This window comes from Mchenga conophoros, linkage group LG5 (genome assembly GCF_057382185.1).
Source record: "Mchenga conophoros isolate Kocher_MC1m ecotype Shallow Benthic linkage group LG5, M_conophoros_male_GT1.1, whole genome shotgun sequence".
Classification (NCBI taxonomy): Eukaryota; Metazoa; Chordata; class Actinopteri; order Cichliformes; family Cichlidae; genus Mchenga; species Mchenga conophoros.
In genome coordinates this window covers 13915233-13933502 of record NC_140530.1, presented here as the reverse complement: position 1 = coordinate 13933502, position 18270 = coordinate 13915233, and the positions used below count along the sequence as shown (strand labels likewise).

Below are 18270 nucleotides of genomic sequence, written 5' to 3'. Positions count from 1 at the left end.
ATCACAGGCAGATGCACAGAAAAACACAAAGCCTTATCCACGTCCGCACACAGGACCCCCCCTGAAGTCGCCCACACGTACACACGCAAACATTTATACCCCCTTCATCTATTTTGCACCTTCTCTCTTTTCACACACATACATCAACCATGTGCACACATGCAAACAAGGAAAAGGCATCTGAAAGCGCACAAGCGCGCACATGCACACACACACATACACCCACAAGCACCTGAGGCAATGGAATAAATGCATCTGTAATGATAGCAGATAAGGACTCCCAACCAGGCCTGTAGTCATAGCTCAGTGATTTAGCTAGCAGGGAAAGGGATTGTGGGAATGAAAAACAAGCCAGTGGAAACTTCTGGGCCTCCAGGAGTCAGCAACCAAAAACCCACAGTCAGTCAGTCGGACAGAGAGGAAAAGCTCCAAGGTACTCTTTTAAACATGCTTGCGAGATTCAGCACACAGTTTAAAGCAGATTTATATTCAAACTACTTGTCCTTTTGTACATGGACATCTTGGTAATGATATTTGCTCCTGTTAATGAAATTGCTAATCACTTTCTGCTGTGACATGTTGATTTGACAGACGTCTGAAAAAAGCCTGATGCGAGCAAGCTGGTGATGGCAGAAGCATTGATCAAAATACCCAATAACCACCCGCATTATTTATTGATTTCTGATGGCTTATTGTATATCAGGAACATATGTTGGCTTAAGGCTCGCCGTGTTCAGGCCGCTGTAAAGACCTGATTGACATGCAGGTGCCGGCATTCTTTATTCATTCACTTCTATCCAAACATCAATGGCACAAGGCTGTATCACCAGCTAGAGCTTAAACAAATGGCACGCGTCTCCCTCAGGCCTCACAGCTGACATTTCCTAGATTTATTATGCATGTGGATAGGCTGCAGGGAATTCAGGTGCAACTAGATAATACTTGAGGTATAATAGTGGGTTTGTACATCTTACAAAAACACAAATGCCCATATGGCACGGGGGAACTTAGATTTGTTCATCTTCAATATTCACGGCCTTCCTGTGACACAACCTACATGTACATGGCCTGAAATATTTTCACAACACAGTTTCACTCTTTCTTGTTATGAGTTGTGTACAGTTTTCATACTTTTCCTTGCTTATTGTTGAAATGTAAGCGATACTCCTGCAGGCGACTCAAAGAAGGGGTGTGTTTCTTTTTTCAGCGTGAATCACCCAGCCAGCCTGTCAGTGCATCCATCACTGATGCCGGGCAGTTCTGCGTTATTAAATTTTACGCACGCTAGTGTTACGTGAGAGACCCCCAACTGTCATGCATTATGCATGCTGTAGGTATTTTTCAGGGGCTTTCAGTAATGAGCTCAAAGCTTGCTTTGGAGGACCCTGGTGTTTTAAAGCAGGGTTCCAGCCCTGGCGTCAACATCGGAGGATGTGAAATTAAAAAAAAAAAGAGAAATCACACTACTGAGCAGTGCCATGCTGCCCCCGCTCATACACCCGCCTTTGACCATCCCCAGCCTGCAATGCCACACATGATAAGCTTCTTATTCATATGTAAAGCAGGAGCTGTGGGGTCAACCAAATGATCTTACTGCTGGACTTCTGACGAGAGGGGCTTAAAATGCCACATGAAACTCATTAATCAGGGACAAGTTGATGTTGCAGTTGTAGGTGAATGCAGCAAAAGTCCCGGCTGGAGGTTAAATATGCTTTTTAAAAGTTTGACATGTAGTTTCTTTCAGACGATGGTCAAGTTTACTATCACAGAAAGTCAGGATGGACTGGACACTGCACCACCTCCATAAATCTCTAACAAAGCTGAGACATCTTTACTGTTTTTAGCCAAAAGTTTTGTTACATAGAAGTTGCGATCTCATTGCCATGTTGTCTGCATCCCAGAGATAAAAAAAAAAAAAAGCATCTTACCTCAGTATTGTTTAAATTTCTTCTCCGAGTCATATAGCCAACATTCGTCATGTAAAAATATGTCAAACATTGCATCAAATCTTCAATTATAAATCACCTTTACCAATAATATGGCACTTTGAGAGGAAGAGGTGGTAAAAAGAGATGGATCATAACCAAAAACAGGAACAGGGCAAAAAAGAAATCCTGTCAAGGGTATTATGGAAGTGTCTGAGAAGGAAGGCCATAGATCAAAGCGTGGGACGGCCATTTGTTCCTGAGGAATAATAGCTGTGATGTGTGTCGGACCCGCTGACCCGCTGGAACAATAAAGCCGAGTTGCGGCTGCCTAAGAGCAATGACCTTGTGCGGTTGAAACCTGCCTGAAACAGGAAAAAAAAGAGAGATGGATGGGTAGAGAGACGCATGACCAGGGAGAAACAATTACAATCTATATAAAGGCTGATTCCTGTCCGACACCGCCACTCACACTGCTGAGAGAAGATTGTTGTCGGCTTTCTCTTAACAGTAGAGTTAAGAAAAAGAGACTCTTTTTCTTTTATAAGGCATGAGGGCAGAAGACTTTTTTAAGGCAGCCCACTGTTTTACTACCTGTAAAACAGTTGATCCAATTTAGTTACGAGTTTTGCTTTAAAAGACTTGAATCTTATAAACACCAAGCCGTATCAGCCTTATTCTTTTATACCAGTAGCATAGTTTCTGTAATACGTTTTCTCATCGAAATGTCTTTGCAATGAATATGATGCCACACATTATATACTTATTCTGTCCGTGACTGACTGCTATAAAGATGCCCCAGACAAAATTTTAGAGGCTGGGACCACATCATAAAAAAAGAATGGTATCCAACAGCCAAGACATAGGACTACTTTGTCACATCTGAAAAGTGCGAGAGAGAAATAGCCAGTGTGCGGGGGGAAAATGGCAAAGTACAAATCAAAGGAAAAAGCCATTCAGCCACCTCGGGGATAGGTAACAAAAGGGCTTCCACGAGCTGTGGGCTTCTTCACAGATAAAAGTCTGTCTGGGAGAGAGCGACAGACTGGTGTTCATTGTGCTACCATGGGAGGGTGCAGACAGTGGTGTGAAAGGAGCCATCAAGGTTGAATGGGTGAGAAAAGGGGATCTGTGGGAGTAAATGAAAAGGGCCTGGATCAAGCATGCCATTGGTCTCAATAGAATGAAATGACAGCACCTTGTATGGAGGTAATCTCAACATGTGACCACCAGCAACCGTGTAATCACAAAGCAGAAAGGGTGCAGAACAGAAACAGCTGTATTGGCCCTATTTTAGTAGCTCACAAAACTAATCATTTCATTGAAAAACTGTGTTTTGCCTACTTGCCATACTGAAAACATTGGGAGAAGAAATGATATATCTTCATTTCAAACAGATCATGCAGACTTGCTTTTTAAAAAAGAAATTTTTATGTGTTCAGTATAAATTAGGAACATATCACGCAATAATCTGTGGAATTAATCACATTATTTATAGGCCCAAAGTAGGTCTATTTCCACATTCTGTGCTTTACCCTGTATATTTGCTACTGCGTAAAGATGTTGCAGATTGACCCAAGAAAGAAAAGCATCTTCCACAGCAATGCAATACCAGACTTTGCAATGTTTTACAGCCAGCACTGTGGAGCCACCCTGGAAATTCTGAACCTGTACCACAAATATGCGCCTACTAGTGTCTGCTTTGTGCTTTAAAGGCACCGGGAAATTTAAAAGGGAGCTAGGATCTGGGATCGGAATATCAAAGGAATTCATAAGCAGTACACTCCCATGAGCTGGTGATGAAAGAACTCAGCTGGCCAAACAGTATAAAACATTCTCCCATAAAGCACAAGAACAGGTCCCAGTCAAGAGAAGACGCCGTTGCCGGTCAACCTAACACCATCTGCGCAACAGACTGCACGCACATGCGCTCTACAGCACAGTTTCTGCTTCATAGGACAGGTTCAAATGCTCAGCTGATGGCACACCAAAGAGCGCTGTGCAAATAGCACAGATGCACTGGTCTAGCTCAGATAACTCTGGGAACGCCTTTTTCGCTCCAGTGAACAGTGTCTCGTTTGCGTTTGCCAATATTTTTTTGGCCCCAGATTTGAGTACGCCTCAGCACGGGTACTGTTTTCAGGTTGTCAGGCAGATGTTACTTTTATTCCTGTGGATGCGATATGTCCTGAATATAACATGGGAATTTCTTTAAATCTGGCACAAAATTTCACTTGGACTTTAAGACGAAGTGATTACAACTGAACGTGTAAACTGCCAGTTTGTGGAGGCATGTTTTTTATTTTCTTGATTTATAAGAGAAAGTCTCTCTGGATCAATATTAGTCACAAAACAAGGTCCCCTCTGGCAGTCTGCCGCATAACTGCGATGCAGATTTGGGTATCCATGACCTTTTATTACACAATATCGTTGTCTCAACAATGTTTGTTCGATTGCTCTTTACTTCCTGCGGTGAACCTCCACTTCAGACCATTAGTTTTAACTTATGGCACCGATGAGCTCGCTGTCGACACATACTAATAAGAAACAAGTAGCAGATGCTTTCAGTTTACAAGGGCGATCACATTGACTCAGGACCTTTCTTGAGAACGTATAATGGTGAATTATGAAGAAAGCCTGTGGTCTCTCTGCACCAGGCCACACTATTATATTGTATTTACATTTACAATAAATCATTGGACTTTCAACCAGTTTAAGTCTTGTGAAAAGATAGTTATTCTGTTTTTTGGTTGTTGTTGGCCTTGTCATCAGATTTGAAACAAACTTAAATGCTGGATTTGACCACTGCGTCAACCTGAAGATGAATTTAAAAGATCTTCATCAAAGAACATTAACCATCAAGGCTTCTTGTTTTCATTTCATCATAGTGTAAACTATGCAAGAAAGAGCAGAGCAAACTCTCAGGATCCATTCATTCTCTTCCGCCTATCGTTATCAGGGTTGCGGGGAGCCTATCCCGGCTGTCTTAGGGTGAGAGGCAGGGTACACCCTGGACAGGTCGCCAGTCTGCTGCAGAGATAACACGTAGACACAGACAACCATTCGCACTCACATTCACGCCTATGGGCAATTTAGAGTTTCCATTTAACCTATCCCCACTAACTGCATGCCTTTGGACTGTGGGAGGAGGCTGAAGTACCCAGAGAGAACCCACGCAAACATGAGGAGAACATGCAAAATCCACCCACAAAGACACTGGCATGATTGTGGAATTGAGCTCAGGACCTTTCTGCTGTGAGGCAAAGGTACTAACCACCATGTCACCATGCTGCACAAACTGTTATGATATAATTTGACAATGTCTGTTTCTCAGCCACAAAAAGTCCACTGTCAGGAAACAACTGACTACGTATCTAAAGTCTTAAGCTCCTGAAGATTCAGTGCTTCCATCATTCATAAGTCTCAGGATGAATTGTTTGGAGCCTCTGTAAAGATCAGCCACAAAAGAACAGATCTGTAACAATTCACACTGTCATTGAGGATAAAGAAAAATTAAGCTAATTCGAAGTGGGCGGGTCAGGATTTGTCATAGTGCATGAAAGAAAAGGGTTGTGACAAAATCACAATGATGAAAGTGACAACCAGGTCTGATTATGTCTGAATGCCTTCTAATCATATCAGTCCACACTTATGCTCTCGGGGGAACTGATTCATAAATCAAGGGTGCATTTGTCATGAGCAATCGAGGAAGCCTTGCATGTGAAACCACAAACCTCCGACTGGCGAGTTTCAACTGGGAGGGCAGTGGTGATTCACGCTTCTGGGGACATGCTCTCTCCCCTGGCACCTTCCTCCGTCTCCAGACACCAGGTGGTGTCATGACAGTCTGCCGGAATGCAAATGTGTTCTCAACAACGCCTGAACTGTTACGATTCGCCCATTTGTCACAGGATATGTTCATTACCCACAGCTTTGGGCCCAAAATTAGTGTCGGTACAAGACATCCCGGCTGTGTGATGAATCCCCCTCGCCGCCTGCCTTGTCATCCCCTGTTTCAGATCGAAGGGTCTCCTTCCTCCCCTTTCCTCCCCCCTTTGCTCCTCCGTGTCCTTCATATCTCCACGCTTCTGTTCTTTATTTTTTCACAAAGAAATATTAGTCAACAAAGCTGTGCGCAGCAAGGGCCCAAACCATGGCTCCAGAGGACGTCACATTACCCTTCCAGATGGTGCGCTAATGTTGCGGTGGATATCAAGGTGTTCCAACTCATAATAAGAGGGATCCATTGGCGTCAACAGTCATTGAGTTATAACCTTGCAACAATACGTGGCATCTTGGCGGAGGGGCGTCAGTGTGATGCCATGGTAACCTTGTCGTGAGGACAACAAAGTGACACACGTTGATAGATAGAACGCACTAAATGGTTTTATGCATGTGGTGACTAGTCAGTAACTGCTAGGGGAGGTCAGACATAGTAATTACGCCACTTCATATGAGGAGCTATTATTATTCCACGCTAGAGTTATTTGCATGACAGGATTAGGGTCAACTTATGTCTCAGTTGAGTCAGTTCAGAAAATGAATGCAAATGTAAAATGTTATTTAAGCAGATCTTTGGAGTGAAGGCAGGACTGCAGTGTGTGAGAGAGATCATATTCTTGTGTTTTTGTGCTGGTGTACGGTGCTCAGCCACTGTTGCAGACCCATCTCATGCTTTTTTGGCAGATTTGTCACCTCTGGTAGCACAGACCAAATACCGAAGGAGAGAAAGGACAAAGACACAAACAAAACCGAATCGCTTCATAACTATCCTTTCCCTTCGCTTCAAGAGCAGACACGGCAACATTTTATGCCACACCACCCCTGTCATGTATTTATGATGAGCAGCCTCCCGCCATAATGAATGCGAATCCAGCGAGCAGACGTTCAGACATGACAGAAGGACAACAGCCCTGCCTTACACTTGCTGAAGACAACAGCGTACGTCCCACTTTCACTTCCCCTACCCCTTCCTCCTCCCTCACCGTGGTAATGGTTTCTCTGACCTCTATCTCCCCATTACTGTACGCTTCACCCAACATCAACCGTCAGACAGCATCACTCATCAACACACATCACACATCATGAACACACCAGCGCCGCTGCCCATTGCCTGGTTCCCGCCGCATCAACTGGTGACAGCCGGTGTTTGCAGGATGATAGAGATGACAGGAGCTCTGTTTGAGATAGCAATGATGACCCTGATGATGACCTAATTAGTAAAGTGTTTGACAGCACTGCACTGGAGGAAAGTAGTAGAAGAGCACAATGTATGAATTTTTGAATGTTAGGCATCTAATCATAGGCCAGTTGTAGCATGTACTGTTCTGACTGATCAGGACAAGAGTCAAGGATTTGCTGCGTTTGATTTATTTTCTGTTAGGTGTCTCCTATGGCTGAATTCGAAATAGTACATACATTGGCAAGCCTATTGTTTCTGGGTGTTGTTTTTTTTTGTTGTTGCAAAAGGCAACATAGAGGTAGTTTGTAAGGCTGCCAGAATCACAGCACATGTTTACTCCATGGGACATTTGATTCATAGCCCAGCAGCCTTTCACACTGTGTCTATAACGTATGCCTACATAGATATGACAAATCTCTGCTAAACAAGAACTCAGCCTGAACAACCCTGTTGTGTAACAGTAGAGATGTGACTGGAAAGAAAGAAGAAATGTTTGAAGAAGGACGATAGCAATATATATATAAAAAACGGCCCTGTAACTCTCCCCCTTATCATTGTGATCATTTAATGTGAAATCAGTCAAATTTGCTCGAGATAATTGACTGAAAAGCTTAATTTTGTGAACTTTAAATATACTGAAAACAAACTACCCTGTCAAACTGCAGGTTACACTTGACATTAATGTAATTTTAAGGCGTGCCGCGTTCATTTCTGGGACTCCCGTAAACGTGTAATGAATGTAACGAATTAGGACTTCTAGTTTCTGAAGGCATAAAAGACAACGTCACCTCCTGGACACATGGCTACTGCCATCCTTTCAGGAAGATTCATTAACTCTGGGTATTACTGTACAAGCGTTTGTTTTAACTGATGTCAGTCTGCTCACTTTGAATGTGTGTGGCAGCTCACAGACAGAAACCAAATGAAGAAAAAAAACTTTCCCTCTGTTCCTTTCTTCTTAATCAATATTACTTTCCCTCAGGGGAGGATTAAGAAAAAGGTTTTCGTGATAGTCGTACAAATTCAATTTCAAATTGAATTGTTCTTCTTGCGGGCAGGTGCGTTTTGTCACATGTGAACATTTTATCACTGATGCCATCTTGACAGTCTCCCTTGGCAATGCTCAGATGGTAGGTTATTAACACATGCTGAGAGGGAAGAAAATCCATATTCTACAACTTGTTGTTTGTCATTTTGACAGTCGTCAGCATTAACAACATAGTCAGCCTGCAGCAAACGTAGCAATTACCTCTAGACTCTCAATTAATGAGCTTTATGAAAATGTTATTATAATTGTTACAGGACCTTATCAGACCTTGCCAGGCTCTTCTCTCCCCTCCTTCTTTAAGACACAGGGAGTCGAGTGCACGATATAATTGTTTATGCTTTAAGATTTCTTTTTTTTTTTTCATCTGTTTGCTCCACAACATTTCTCCCCATGCGTGCTTTGCTCCACAAAATGGCGACTTTTAAACTGGAAGCGTTCCATATTAAAGTGTACAAAATGAAGTCAGGTTTCCTTTGGGGGAAGAAGAAACACCCCCCCCCCCCAAATTGCTGGTGGTTCTTTAATGTGTCCTTATAGCCTTTTTTTATAAGCCTTTTTTTGCCCCCCATCGTTTACAAGCCGTCTTCCTGTCTGGCAAAATTCAAAATAGACCAACTACCAGGCTTATTTGGTTTTCCCACATCTGCTGCTTCATATCCTTGGCTCAGATTCGCAGGTCTGGAGCCAGTGTCAGACTCAGCATCGGAAGGCGGCAGGTCTCCCATCAACCTCCTCCAACCATAAGCTATCCTCCTCACTGAAACAGGCCCCAGATGGAAATGGTGTAAGACTGTGAAAGAATCTTGTTGACAGAATTCAGGACCCAGTTAAAGGTCTCACTTTGACAAGACGAATCCTAGCCTCAGGCTTCCTTCTGCCTCCAATTCGCTCTCTCCCATTCTTTTGCCCTTTCTCTCTCTTTCTCCTCTCTTTGTCTCTGTCTTTCTACCCTCTGTCTCTTTGAGTGCGGGCACTGGCAAAATTTCAAGTCTTCTTATTTATTTATCAACTCATTAAGATTCCCCCTCGCACCTCAGTCCCACAGAGGCTTTTCTGGAGGAAGAGATTCCTAAAACAGCCCTTATCTGAAGTCTCCTTTGTCCCCAAGTTCTTAGGAATTGTTTAACAGGATTATTACCGAGGTTACACTATCCATTATACATTCAGCTGGAAGTGGGAGAGTGATTTACATTACGAATAAATTTCTTTCCTCTGTCTACTTCATTTCTGACGTAACTGCGTGCGGAAATGACCTCCGCTCAAAGCACAGAGGGATAAGCCTTGGTAGGTACATTATGAGAATTAATTTGACAGTTTTTCAGATGAAGAATAGAAAAAGACAAAAGTTTAAGGCATGTGATGGAACCGCTTGTCTCCCAGGATCTGCCTGTACACGTTGAGCTGCAAAAAAGTGAAACACTATGAAGCTGTTTTATCTGTATTAAGACTGGAAAATGAAAGCGTGCGTGTAATACGATATGCAAATATATTCCATGCTCAAGTGCTAAAACGTAGACCCAGACATGATCTCCTAGAAAAGTAACAAATCTAAAGATCCGATTGTTATTGGTGTACAAGAGTGATAAACTCTTCAGGAAACTGTTCAGCGCTTAACTAGTCAGGGGATGAAGTACAAGAAAGAAAATAAACTGCTGACATACTGAGTGAATACGGGCATTTCTCCAGGTTTGCAGGGTTTGTTGCCTAGTGATACATGTAATTGCAGCTATAACTGACATAGCTTAATATGTCCTGGTATAAAATTAAATTTTCAAGTGTTGCAAATATGCGCTTTCCAACTGAAGCCCAATTAACCAAATTGATTGATGCTGGAATAGCTTTCAGCGCAAACGATAATGAGGAAAATGTAAAAGAACGAAATCAACAAAAATTATGCTTGAAGACGCACGCACGCCTTTCCAGCAGTTTGTGTCGAGGCGTGCAGTGATACTCACGACGGTGTGAGGGACTCTCTGCGATGGAAGCAGCTTCCCCCACCATGTGGTAAATGGTTTGTGACTGGTATTGAGTGATGCACCCGCTCTAGGATACCCAACGATAATGTGTTCTGCACACAGTGTTTCATGCTGCATAGCGACAGAGTATCATTCAGAAAATGTCTTTGTGTGTGCACAAAACCACAAAAAAGCCACAAAAAAAATGTTTGAAATCATTTCTATTCTGGCTTCATACCATCTGTGCTGTGCAAAATAGCCACAGATAAAAATAAGGATGAGCCACATTATCTGGCTTCAAACACTGATGAAGAGTAGTGAATGAATAAAAATGTATTTTAACCACAAATTAGAACTGCCTGAATGGTTATTGAAAGTGCTGCCTAATGGCTTTTCAAAAGCATTGACAACACTAAGTAAAAGCACTGCTCTAATCTCAGCTTGCTGCACGACATATTAATAGCGTGTTTTGAAGATGACACACCGTTTGTTTGTTTTTTGGGAGCCTATCAAAGCCTCAGAGGACTCTGTGTTCTCACTTCCTTGTGTCTTTAGCTGCTGTTTGACTCCCATGACCTCACTTACATACAATAGAGCGCCATTATGCGATCAGTTATTTCTGGCAGGCTTTTGACAACTGTTTTCATCTCATGCCCTCATATTGATGAGTTAATGTGTTCTTTTAGCTTTTCATTTGAGCCAGCTGCCTGGCAAGGTGAATCTCCCCCAGGCATTAATGGCCTGCTGTACAGCAGAGAGTCAATCCTACCATACACTGATAGATAAATCACATACAGAGAGGGGCAGATAGAGGGCTAAAGGTGCATGTAGAGTAACTGGCTGTAGGAGGGGTTGTGGGTACTTTTTTTCCACATTTTCCCATTCATCACTTGTGTACTAACTGAATACAAAAAAAAGAAGCTCACCCCTCAACTTATTCCCCCCCCCCCCTCATTTCATTAAGAAAAAGAAAAAGATGACTGATGTATGTGGAGAGAAACAAGATTGAAAGTTGCGATGATGGCCACTCCATTTGGCGGAAAAATTGACTCCGACATCCTCATTTCCTCTCCCAATGGCTTCAAGACCCCCATCATATTTTTGACAAAATTAATCTACATCTTTGAAACTGTCACTCAGCCCAGAAATGTTAGGGATGCTGTGTAATACAACTGTCTTCTTCTGCTGATTAATTGGATTGAAGTGCTGTGTGAGAATGAAAATGGGAACTCTTGACAGAGTATTCCATCCATCTAGTTTTGTTTTCAAAAGATGTCCTCCCTGTTGCCCCTTTTCTCCACTTATGTTTGACCAAAATAAAGCACATTCCTGCACAGAACCATTTGACAATTTTATCCTTAGGAAAGGAAAAAAATGTAGACCTCTGTTTCGAATGACCCTCCTTGATAGTGACACTCTGCTGTGTCTCATCAAATTAATTAACTGTCTGATGGATCATAAATCAGCCAACACATTAACAGGGCCTGGTGTTTTATGCTGATTCAAGCCTTTCTAACGTTGTAGGAAGTATATGGTACAAACCCACCCGTGAACACTACTACAGGCCACTTATTGTACTGTCATCGTGTCAGATCTGGAGTACATGAGAGATGTTTTCGTTTAAATCTCGACAAGTGCATAGCTTAATAGCTTGAACATTAGACAGCTATAAATGGAGAAACGCATAATCAAACTTGGCATAAGTGGAAAATGTATATTTTCTGCACTGATTACAATTAGAGTTAGTTCATAGTAAAGCTGAAAAAACTGTAAGGGCTCAACCTTTTTTACTGCTAACTCCAGATGGTGTTCCATTCATTCATACAGTACGTGTGAGACTACATGATGTGGTAGAGACACTGAACTCTTGACAGTGTCTCTCTGCACACAGCTGTGAATCAAATGCTCCATTGATTTTCAAAACGTTTCCATAACCAGATCCTTGGATTCACTGGCAGTTCAGTGAAAGCTGCGTATGAAGAGCACTGTGTTGTTTTCAGAGAGCGCTTAAGCGCATGTGTATGAAACCTGAACGCATCATCATAAGTCAGCGTATCGTCTCAAGACCCTGACATTTATAGTAAAGCATAAAACATGAGAGTTTATGCTCCGTTCTTGCCCACATGGAGACACACACCCAAGCGGGCTAATGTAGACACACAAATTCGCAAGCACCAATCCCCAAGCATGCACACAAAAACACCAAAGTTTAACCCCGACCCCAACACGACCACTTGATTAAATTGTTCTTTCATTTAAAATATCAGTCAGAGAATATTCAACATATTTTTTTTAACTGAAACTAAAGGAGGTTTGATAGAATAATAACAAAAAATATCTGCTCTTTAGTGTTTTTAATGCAAATCACTTTTCATCTCCACACATTGCATCACTCTGTTTAAGCTACTGCATAACATGCTTTCACTGAGTAGTGAAATCCCACTGAACAGATACCTTCAAGGTGACATTGCATCATTTCACGCATTATTCCTCTGTAACTGAGCCTGTCATTTTCTGTATCTTTGTAATATCTGAGATCTTGAGTAGAATTCAAATGAAAGATATGGTTAGTATCTCACTTGATGAATTACTATCTTAATTAAGCCTGAATGAGCCCTGCAGCTATAATGTAACGTTGTCACGCTTAACAACAGAACCAGTAAGATGTGAGCAACTGGTGTCATTAACTTTAAAACAAAGTTTATCACTTTTTTCCTAGCATGCTACTATCCTGCTAGCACAATGTTACCGTTTCATGTGTATTTATGTATTTGCTGTGTATAAAAATCCCGATAGAAAAGCTAATGTGAGAGCTCATGTAGCATCCATGAGGTATTCAAGTGTCATTGTCTGCACTGACCTGCTGGGGAAGTGTACTAATCTCAAATACGTCAGACTTTTTAAAAGATGAGGACTGTTGAATTCATCTGATGAGCTACCGAGCATCTGACAATCTTCTATTCAGATGCAAAGCCAGGTGAGCCATTCATCACAAATCCTGCATTCGCTCACACAATCCGTCACCGAACCACATTCAATTTTGCAACTATTTTGGGACGTGGCTGCAGTTGCATCTGTGTTAATGTATTTATCTTCTTTTCACAAAAAGAAAGCTATGCCAAGTATGAGACAAGGTATTAGTGACTTCAAAGAAGTGAGAAACATGTCAGAGAAATCATGAGGGACTAATGGGCTCATGCCAACTCCACCTCCAGCGGGATGTTGTCCTAATCCTGGAGTGTTTTGGGGGATAAGCCCCAATGTTGGCTCACGGAGACAATTCTTTCCAGCTCGATCTCATCAATTTCTCAGTGAAGGGTCCCCATCCAATGTTCTCCCCTTTTGTTGTGCTGTGACTTGTGTCATCTCCCAATTTATCGCACTGTGAGCGGGCAGTTTTTATCATGAAAGGTTTCTCTCCGCCTCTTTCACTCTCTGCTCCTTTGCTCCCACAGTCGTTCTCTCCCCTCTCTGTTCTGCTCTGTTTGCCGCTGCTGAAGTCTTATGGCAAGATCACAGCGGTGACACAATGTGGTCACAATTCACAAGACTGATTAACCCCCCCTCCCCATTTATAATGTACTGAAATCTATTTCTGTCAGTTCCTTCACCCAAACTTTGAGCCTGATAGATTTGTCTTGTTTTCTGTAATATCTGTAGGTCCTGTTTGATGAATGTCAACAATACATAGTCTTCTAAAGCAACAGCAAATATGCGTGAATTGAATTTGCATAAATGAAATTTAATGTAATGAATTTAATAATGAACTGCCAGCGATGAAACACTTAAGATCTCCACCAGAATCAACAAATAACAGGATAAAGTAATGCGCTACTTAGCAAGAAACAGACAACAACAAACTACTTATTAACAGTAAAATGGCTTTGAAGTTGCAGTCACAGATTAAATTCTCTCTAACTGCGTTATAATCACAGCCAAATAGCACCCCACTTCACCCCCCTCCCGTCCGCACCCCCATTTCCACCCACCCCAAAAAAGGTAAAATGACTACCATGTGAAGACTGCTCATCAGTGATGAATATTCATAGCTCTTTGGTAATGGCCGTTTATATAATCAGCGGGGATGGGGTTGGAGATGGATATGGGTTAATTATCAAGAGCAGTTTTAATTGCATTCTTCGTCACTGCGATGATGTTTCCGAATTAGCGAGAGTCTTTCTTTCTTTGTTTATGTTCATGCATTTGGAGTCAGTTAAACCAGCTGATGTGGAGACAGGATCTCTGAATGTTTTTTCTGCTTCCATAACTTCAGTAGATGAGAAAATGAAGCCCCGGTAGACGGGCTACAGGGCTCGAGAGAAGTCTGTGGAGATGCCTGCGGAAGTGAGGATAGTGGAAAACATGCTCCTAATTCTTCCCAGGGTCTCACCCTCTTAACCCCTCCACTGTTCTGAAGGCTTCAGCATTTTCTTGCAAGCACTGAAGTCCCTGTTCTGGGATACCAGATCCACTTGTAACTGTTTGCAACGATTATATGTTAAGAGACATTTCTGGAATGTCAGGCTCTTGAGTTTGACTAGCCAGTTTCAGTCATGAACTAAAACACTGATGGTTAAACTCAGGCTTTAAACATTAACATAAATGTATTTAAGCTGTCTAGATGTTAATATTTAACTGTGGAAGATAGGTGAGAAATAGATTTGTTATGTTTTACATAACAAATGTACATTTCCTGAAAAACAAGCAGACTTTGTATTTCTGTACCTGCAAAAAGAAGGCACTGGGTACATGCTGATCAGCCACTCTTGGGAAATCTTGGGTCTTGGGTTTCATGAAGATGTTAGGTTGATACTCACCACCTGAGTATTGCTATACTCCACAAGGACAGCCTCCCCACAGCACAGCATAACTGCAGTGATGTAAGAAAAACAAAAACCACAAAATTCAGAAGAAGCAGCCATCAGAAATAACTTACTTCATAATTTATTGATTAATTTTCATTTCCAATATTTTGGTTGTTACTTCAGTGCACCATGGGTCAAACAGCTACTTTTTATTTTCCCACTGAGCTGCAAATGAAAGATAGATTCTAGAGGCCAAAAATGGTTTACACGTAAAAAAAAATCTTAAGAAATACAGGAGAATGTACTATTTGAAAATATAATAGCAAAAGAAATAAAAGAATACATAAAAATAAAAGAATTAAGAAAAACTTCATAGGGAGGATGCACTTACAGATTCTTATCATTTTTCTTTTTGTTTACATATATCTGTGGTGTCAGGAGCAAGAGTTACTATGTTCTGAGCAAGTATTACAGCACATTTTGCAAAGTGGTGCAATCGTCCAACCGATATCACGACAAACATGTAATACACAAGCTGGACACACTGTTCAAAATTAAATAAATAAATAGGTCAAGATGAAATAAATAACTATGTGAATAAATAAGACACAGATATGTAATGTGAGAATGATATTGTGAAATAATGGAACACATTTTGAAAACAATGCTCATTATTGTGAAACATATTACATTCTGCTATATAAATTTTCTTATTATTGTGAAATATTATTTCATGGTCATTATTTTTCACAATAACAGAGATTATTCCTGAGGCATTTTATTTATTTCCAGCCGTTTTTATTCCAAAATGACCTTTTTTCAAAGTCAGTCTTTATTTCAAAATCCCGTTTTTCCCGATGGTCTATTTATTTCATAATGCGACTTTTCAGCAGAATGACTTTGTCTGTCAATCAAGAAAGACAGGGCGGAGCCAGTTGTGTGATTGGTTGCTCCTTTACTCAGACGTAAGTAATAGCACATGAATTGTCGATTTAGGTTTAATGGTGCAATGCATCGCCTATGCAGCTGGCGGCAGTATGCAGCTCAAAATAAACTTAAGGCACCGACAAATGCAAAACACTGGGCGCGAATAACGTTACAGGTGTATCAATTCTTGTGAAGGGCATGGCTGCAGGAAACAAGTCCGTTTCTGAGTTACTCAGAGAACTTGCTAACCGCTTAGATTGAACGTCTTCACCTCAGTCTGCGTATTGCAGCAGTGTACTGGAGATGAAGTGGTCCCTGGTCCAAGTTCTCATCACAACCGCACAGGGTTAACGTTAGCAAATGCTAACGCTATCACAGCTAGCTCCACTCCACGAAACGCTGTTCAGGGTAAGTAACGATATGTTATTATTGCTTGGTTAGTCTGTCTGTCTGGCAAAAATGAGCTTTTTAATCAGTTTAGTCACAGATTTTTTTTAATACTGTTTTTTATCATAGCAAAGAATTCTATAAATTAGGTAAGAGAAAATAATTGTCTTCTGGGTTAATGTCTGTATTACTATTTACATTGTTGTAGGTAATAGTTATTCATGACTGTTTTAAAGTGGCTTATCTTCTGTGCTAATATGGAAGACAAGTAATCTATGTGAAAGAAAAGAAAGCAATTTTAGTTCAACGTAGTGATTTTGTAAGTGGGTATAATTTGAAAATGCTTTTACTAGTACAGTGGATGTTCTTTAAATATTTAACATTTAAAGTGTGTGTCACTTTACAGACTCCAACTTCAGTTTTGGTTTGGTCTCACCGTTGTAGGTCATAACACAAACAAGTCGTCAAGTCAAGCAGCTGAGGAAAGGGCTTAAGGAAACCATGGTATGGCCGCTTCTGACAGAAAGATCAGACATCATTCCTCCTTTCTTACCAAGGGAATCAGAGACTGCTCCCTGTTGTGAGGTAAGGTCAGGTCACATCTTTTAACATCTGAATAGTAAAGCTATTTGGTTAATTTATGAAGGATGAACATTAATTGTTGACACAAAACACCAATATACTGTTTTGTATGCGTGGGTTAGTTGAACAGCTGGGTTACATTTAATAAAAATACACCTAATGTTGCTGATGCTCTTAAGACTACAAGATAAGTAAAGCTATAAAATGACTGTGGCCTGCCACAGAAGATGAAGATGAGGAAGAAGAGGAATGCTCTCGAGGATAAATGCAGAGTGGCAGGTTACCTTCGGTCCTTCATTGAAAATGGTAAGTCTGCTGCGATAGGTATTTTGCCATTGGTTTTCTCTGATTATACTTTGGTAAATTACATACAGTCCAGTGATCTTGGGTCATTAACAAAGTACACTATAGTAGAGCTGGGCGATATGAGATTTTTTCATATCACGATATTTATTTTTATTTATTTTTTTATAAAAAGGACAAGAGCGGTGAGGTCTATCGCAATAGTTTAATTTTTCTATTGAGAAAAAGTTATTTCGCAATACATATCGTTATCGTTCTATCGCCCAGCTCTACGCTATAGTATAATTTTGTTTTGTTATTTGCTCCATGCAATACATAAGAGTGGTGGCATTATCAGTTGCACTAGAATTGTATGTAGACTACTTTTAGCTTTGTTAACATAAAAATATCTATAAAAGCTACAACAGCAATTTGAGTGGGGCAAAAATGTCTGGTGCCCTGTATGTAAGTGGTCATCTTTTATGGTATTTCTCCATAAAAGATTCAAAATAATGAATATAGGATGTCATTATAGTTTAAAACAGTCTTCTGTTGCAGCATCTTGTGCACAACAAAAAGCCCTCATCAAGTTTTGGACAGGATGGGAAGTCTTGCCGAGAAATGACTGTGGAAGTGGTCAACAGCAATCTTCCAAAGTCTTCCACCGGTTTTGAAGTACTACGTCTTCCTGCACACTACTGTACCTATGAGTCATTTCTAATGGACATTCAGGTGTGTCTCAACTCTACTGACTCAGGTTTTGGTCTGGTTTACGATTGATTCCATAACCACATGGTAAAATTAGACCATTTCTTCTTTCTTGCATCACATTACTGTACTCGGTGTTCAAAGAAACGTACAATCTAGTGAGTTCTAGTTCTTTTTAATACACTTGACAGTGAAAAATACAGAGTACAGGTGTGCATTTATGGCTTTTTTAATATAAACTGATGAAGAGTTCAGATATCAAAATCAGTTGTTCACTGTACATTATAAATTACACAATATGTTTTGTTTATACTCGCTACTGATACAAAAAAAATTTCTAGAAAAAATTATTTGAATTAAGATGTTACACTACTGTACTGTGTTCATTGTATTAAATCTGCTCAGAGTTGACATGTACTGTATATCCAACCAAGAAATGAATATCATTAAAGTGACAGCTGTATAAAAC

The 18270-nt window shown here is 40.8% G+C and overlaps 1 protein-coding gene across 3 annotated transcripts; it reads left to right on the top strand.

The window, feature by feature from the left end:
• The first annotated feature begins 15959 nt into the window (after positions 1–15959).
• On the top strand, positions 15960–18270 carry LOC146573958 (uncharacterized). 3 transcript variants are annotated; one of them, XR_014892450.1, is made up of 4 exons: positions 15960–16250; positions 16674–16814; positions 16991–17117; positions 17652–18270. XR_014892450.1 is itself a non-coding variant. In XM_085273464.1 (4 exons), the coding sequence occupies exons 1-4, from the start codon at positions 16203–16205 to the stop codon at positions 17765–17767; spliced, it is 387 nt and encodes a 128-aa protein (XP_085129590.1). In that variant the 5' UTR covers positions 15960–16202; the 3' UTR covers positions 17768–18270. The 3 variants fall into 3 exon arrangements, 1 of the variants encoding a protein (XP_085129590.1); XM_085273464.1 differs by having other exon boundaries at positions 17036–17117; XR_014892449.1 differs by having other exon boundaries at positions 16636–17117.

Coding starts and splice junctions, on each gene's coding strand:
- LOC146573958 (XM_085273464.1), top strand. CDS start 16,203: ATGCTAACGCTATCACAGCTAGCTCCACTCCACGAAACGCTGTTCAGG. Junction 16,251..16,673: donor TCCACGAAACGCTGTTCAGG/GTAAGTAACGAT, acceptor TCACCGTTGTAG/GTCATAACACAAACAAGTCG. Junction 17,118..17,651: donor TCGGTCCTTCATTGAAAATG/GTAAGTCTGCTG, acceptor CTTCTGTTGCAG/CATCTTGTGCACAACAAAAA.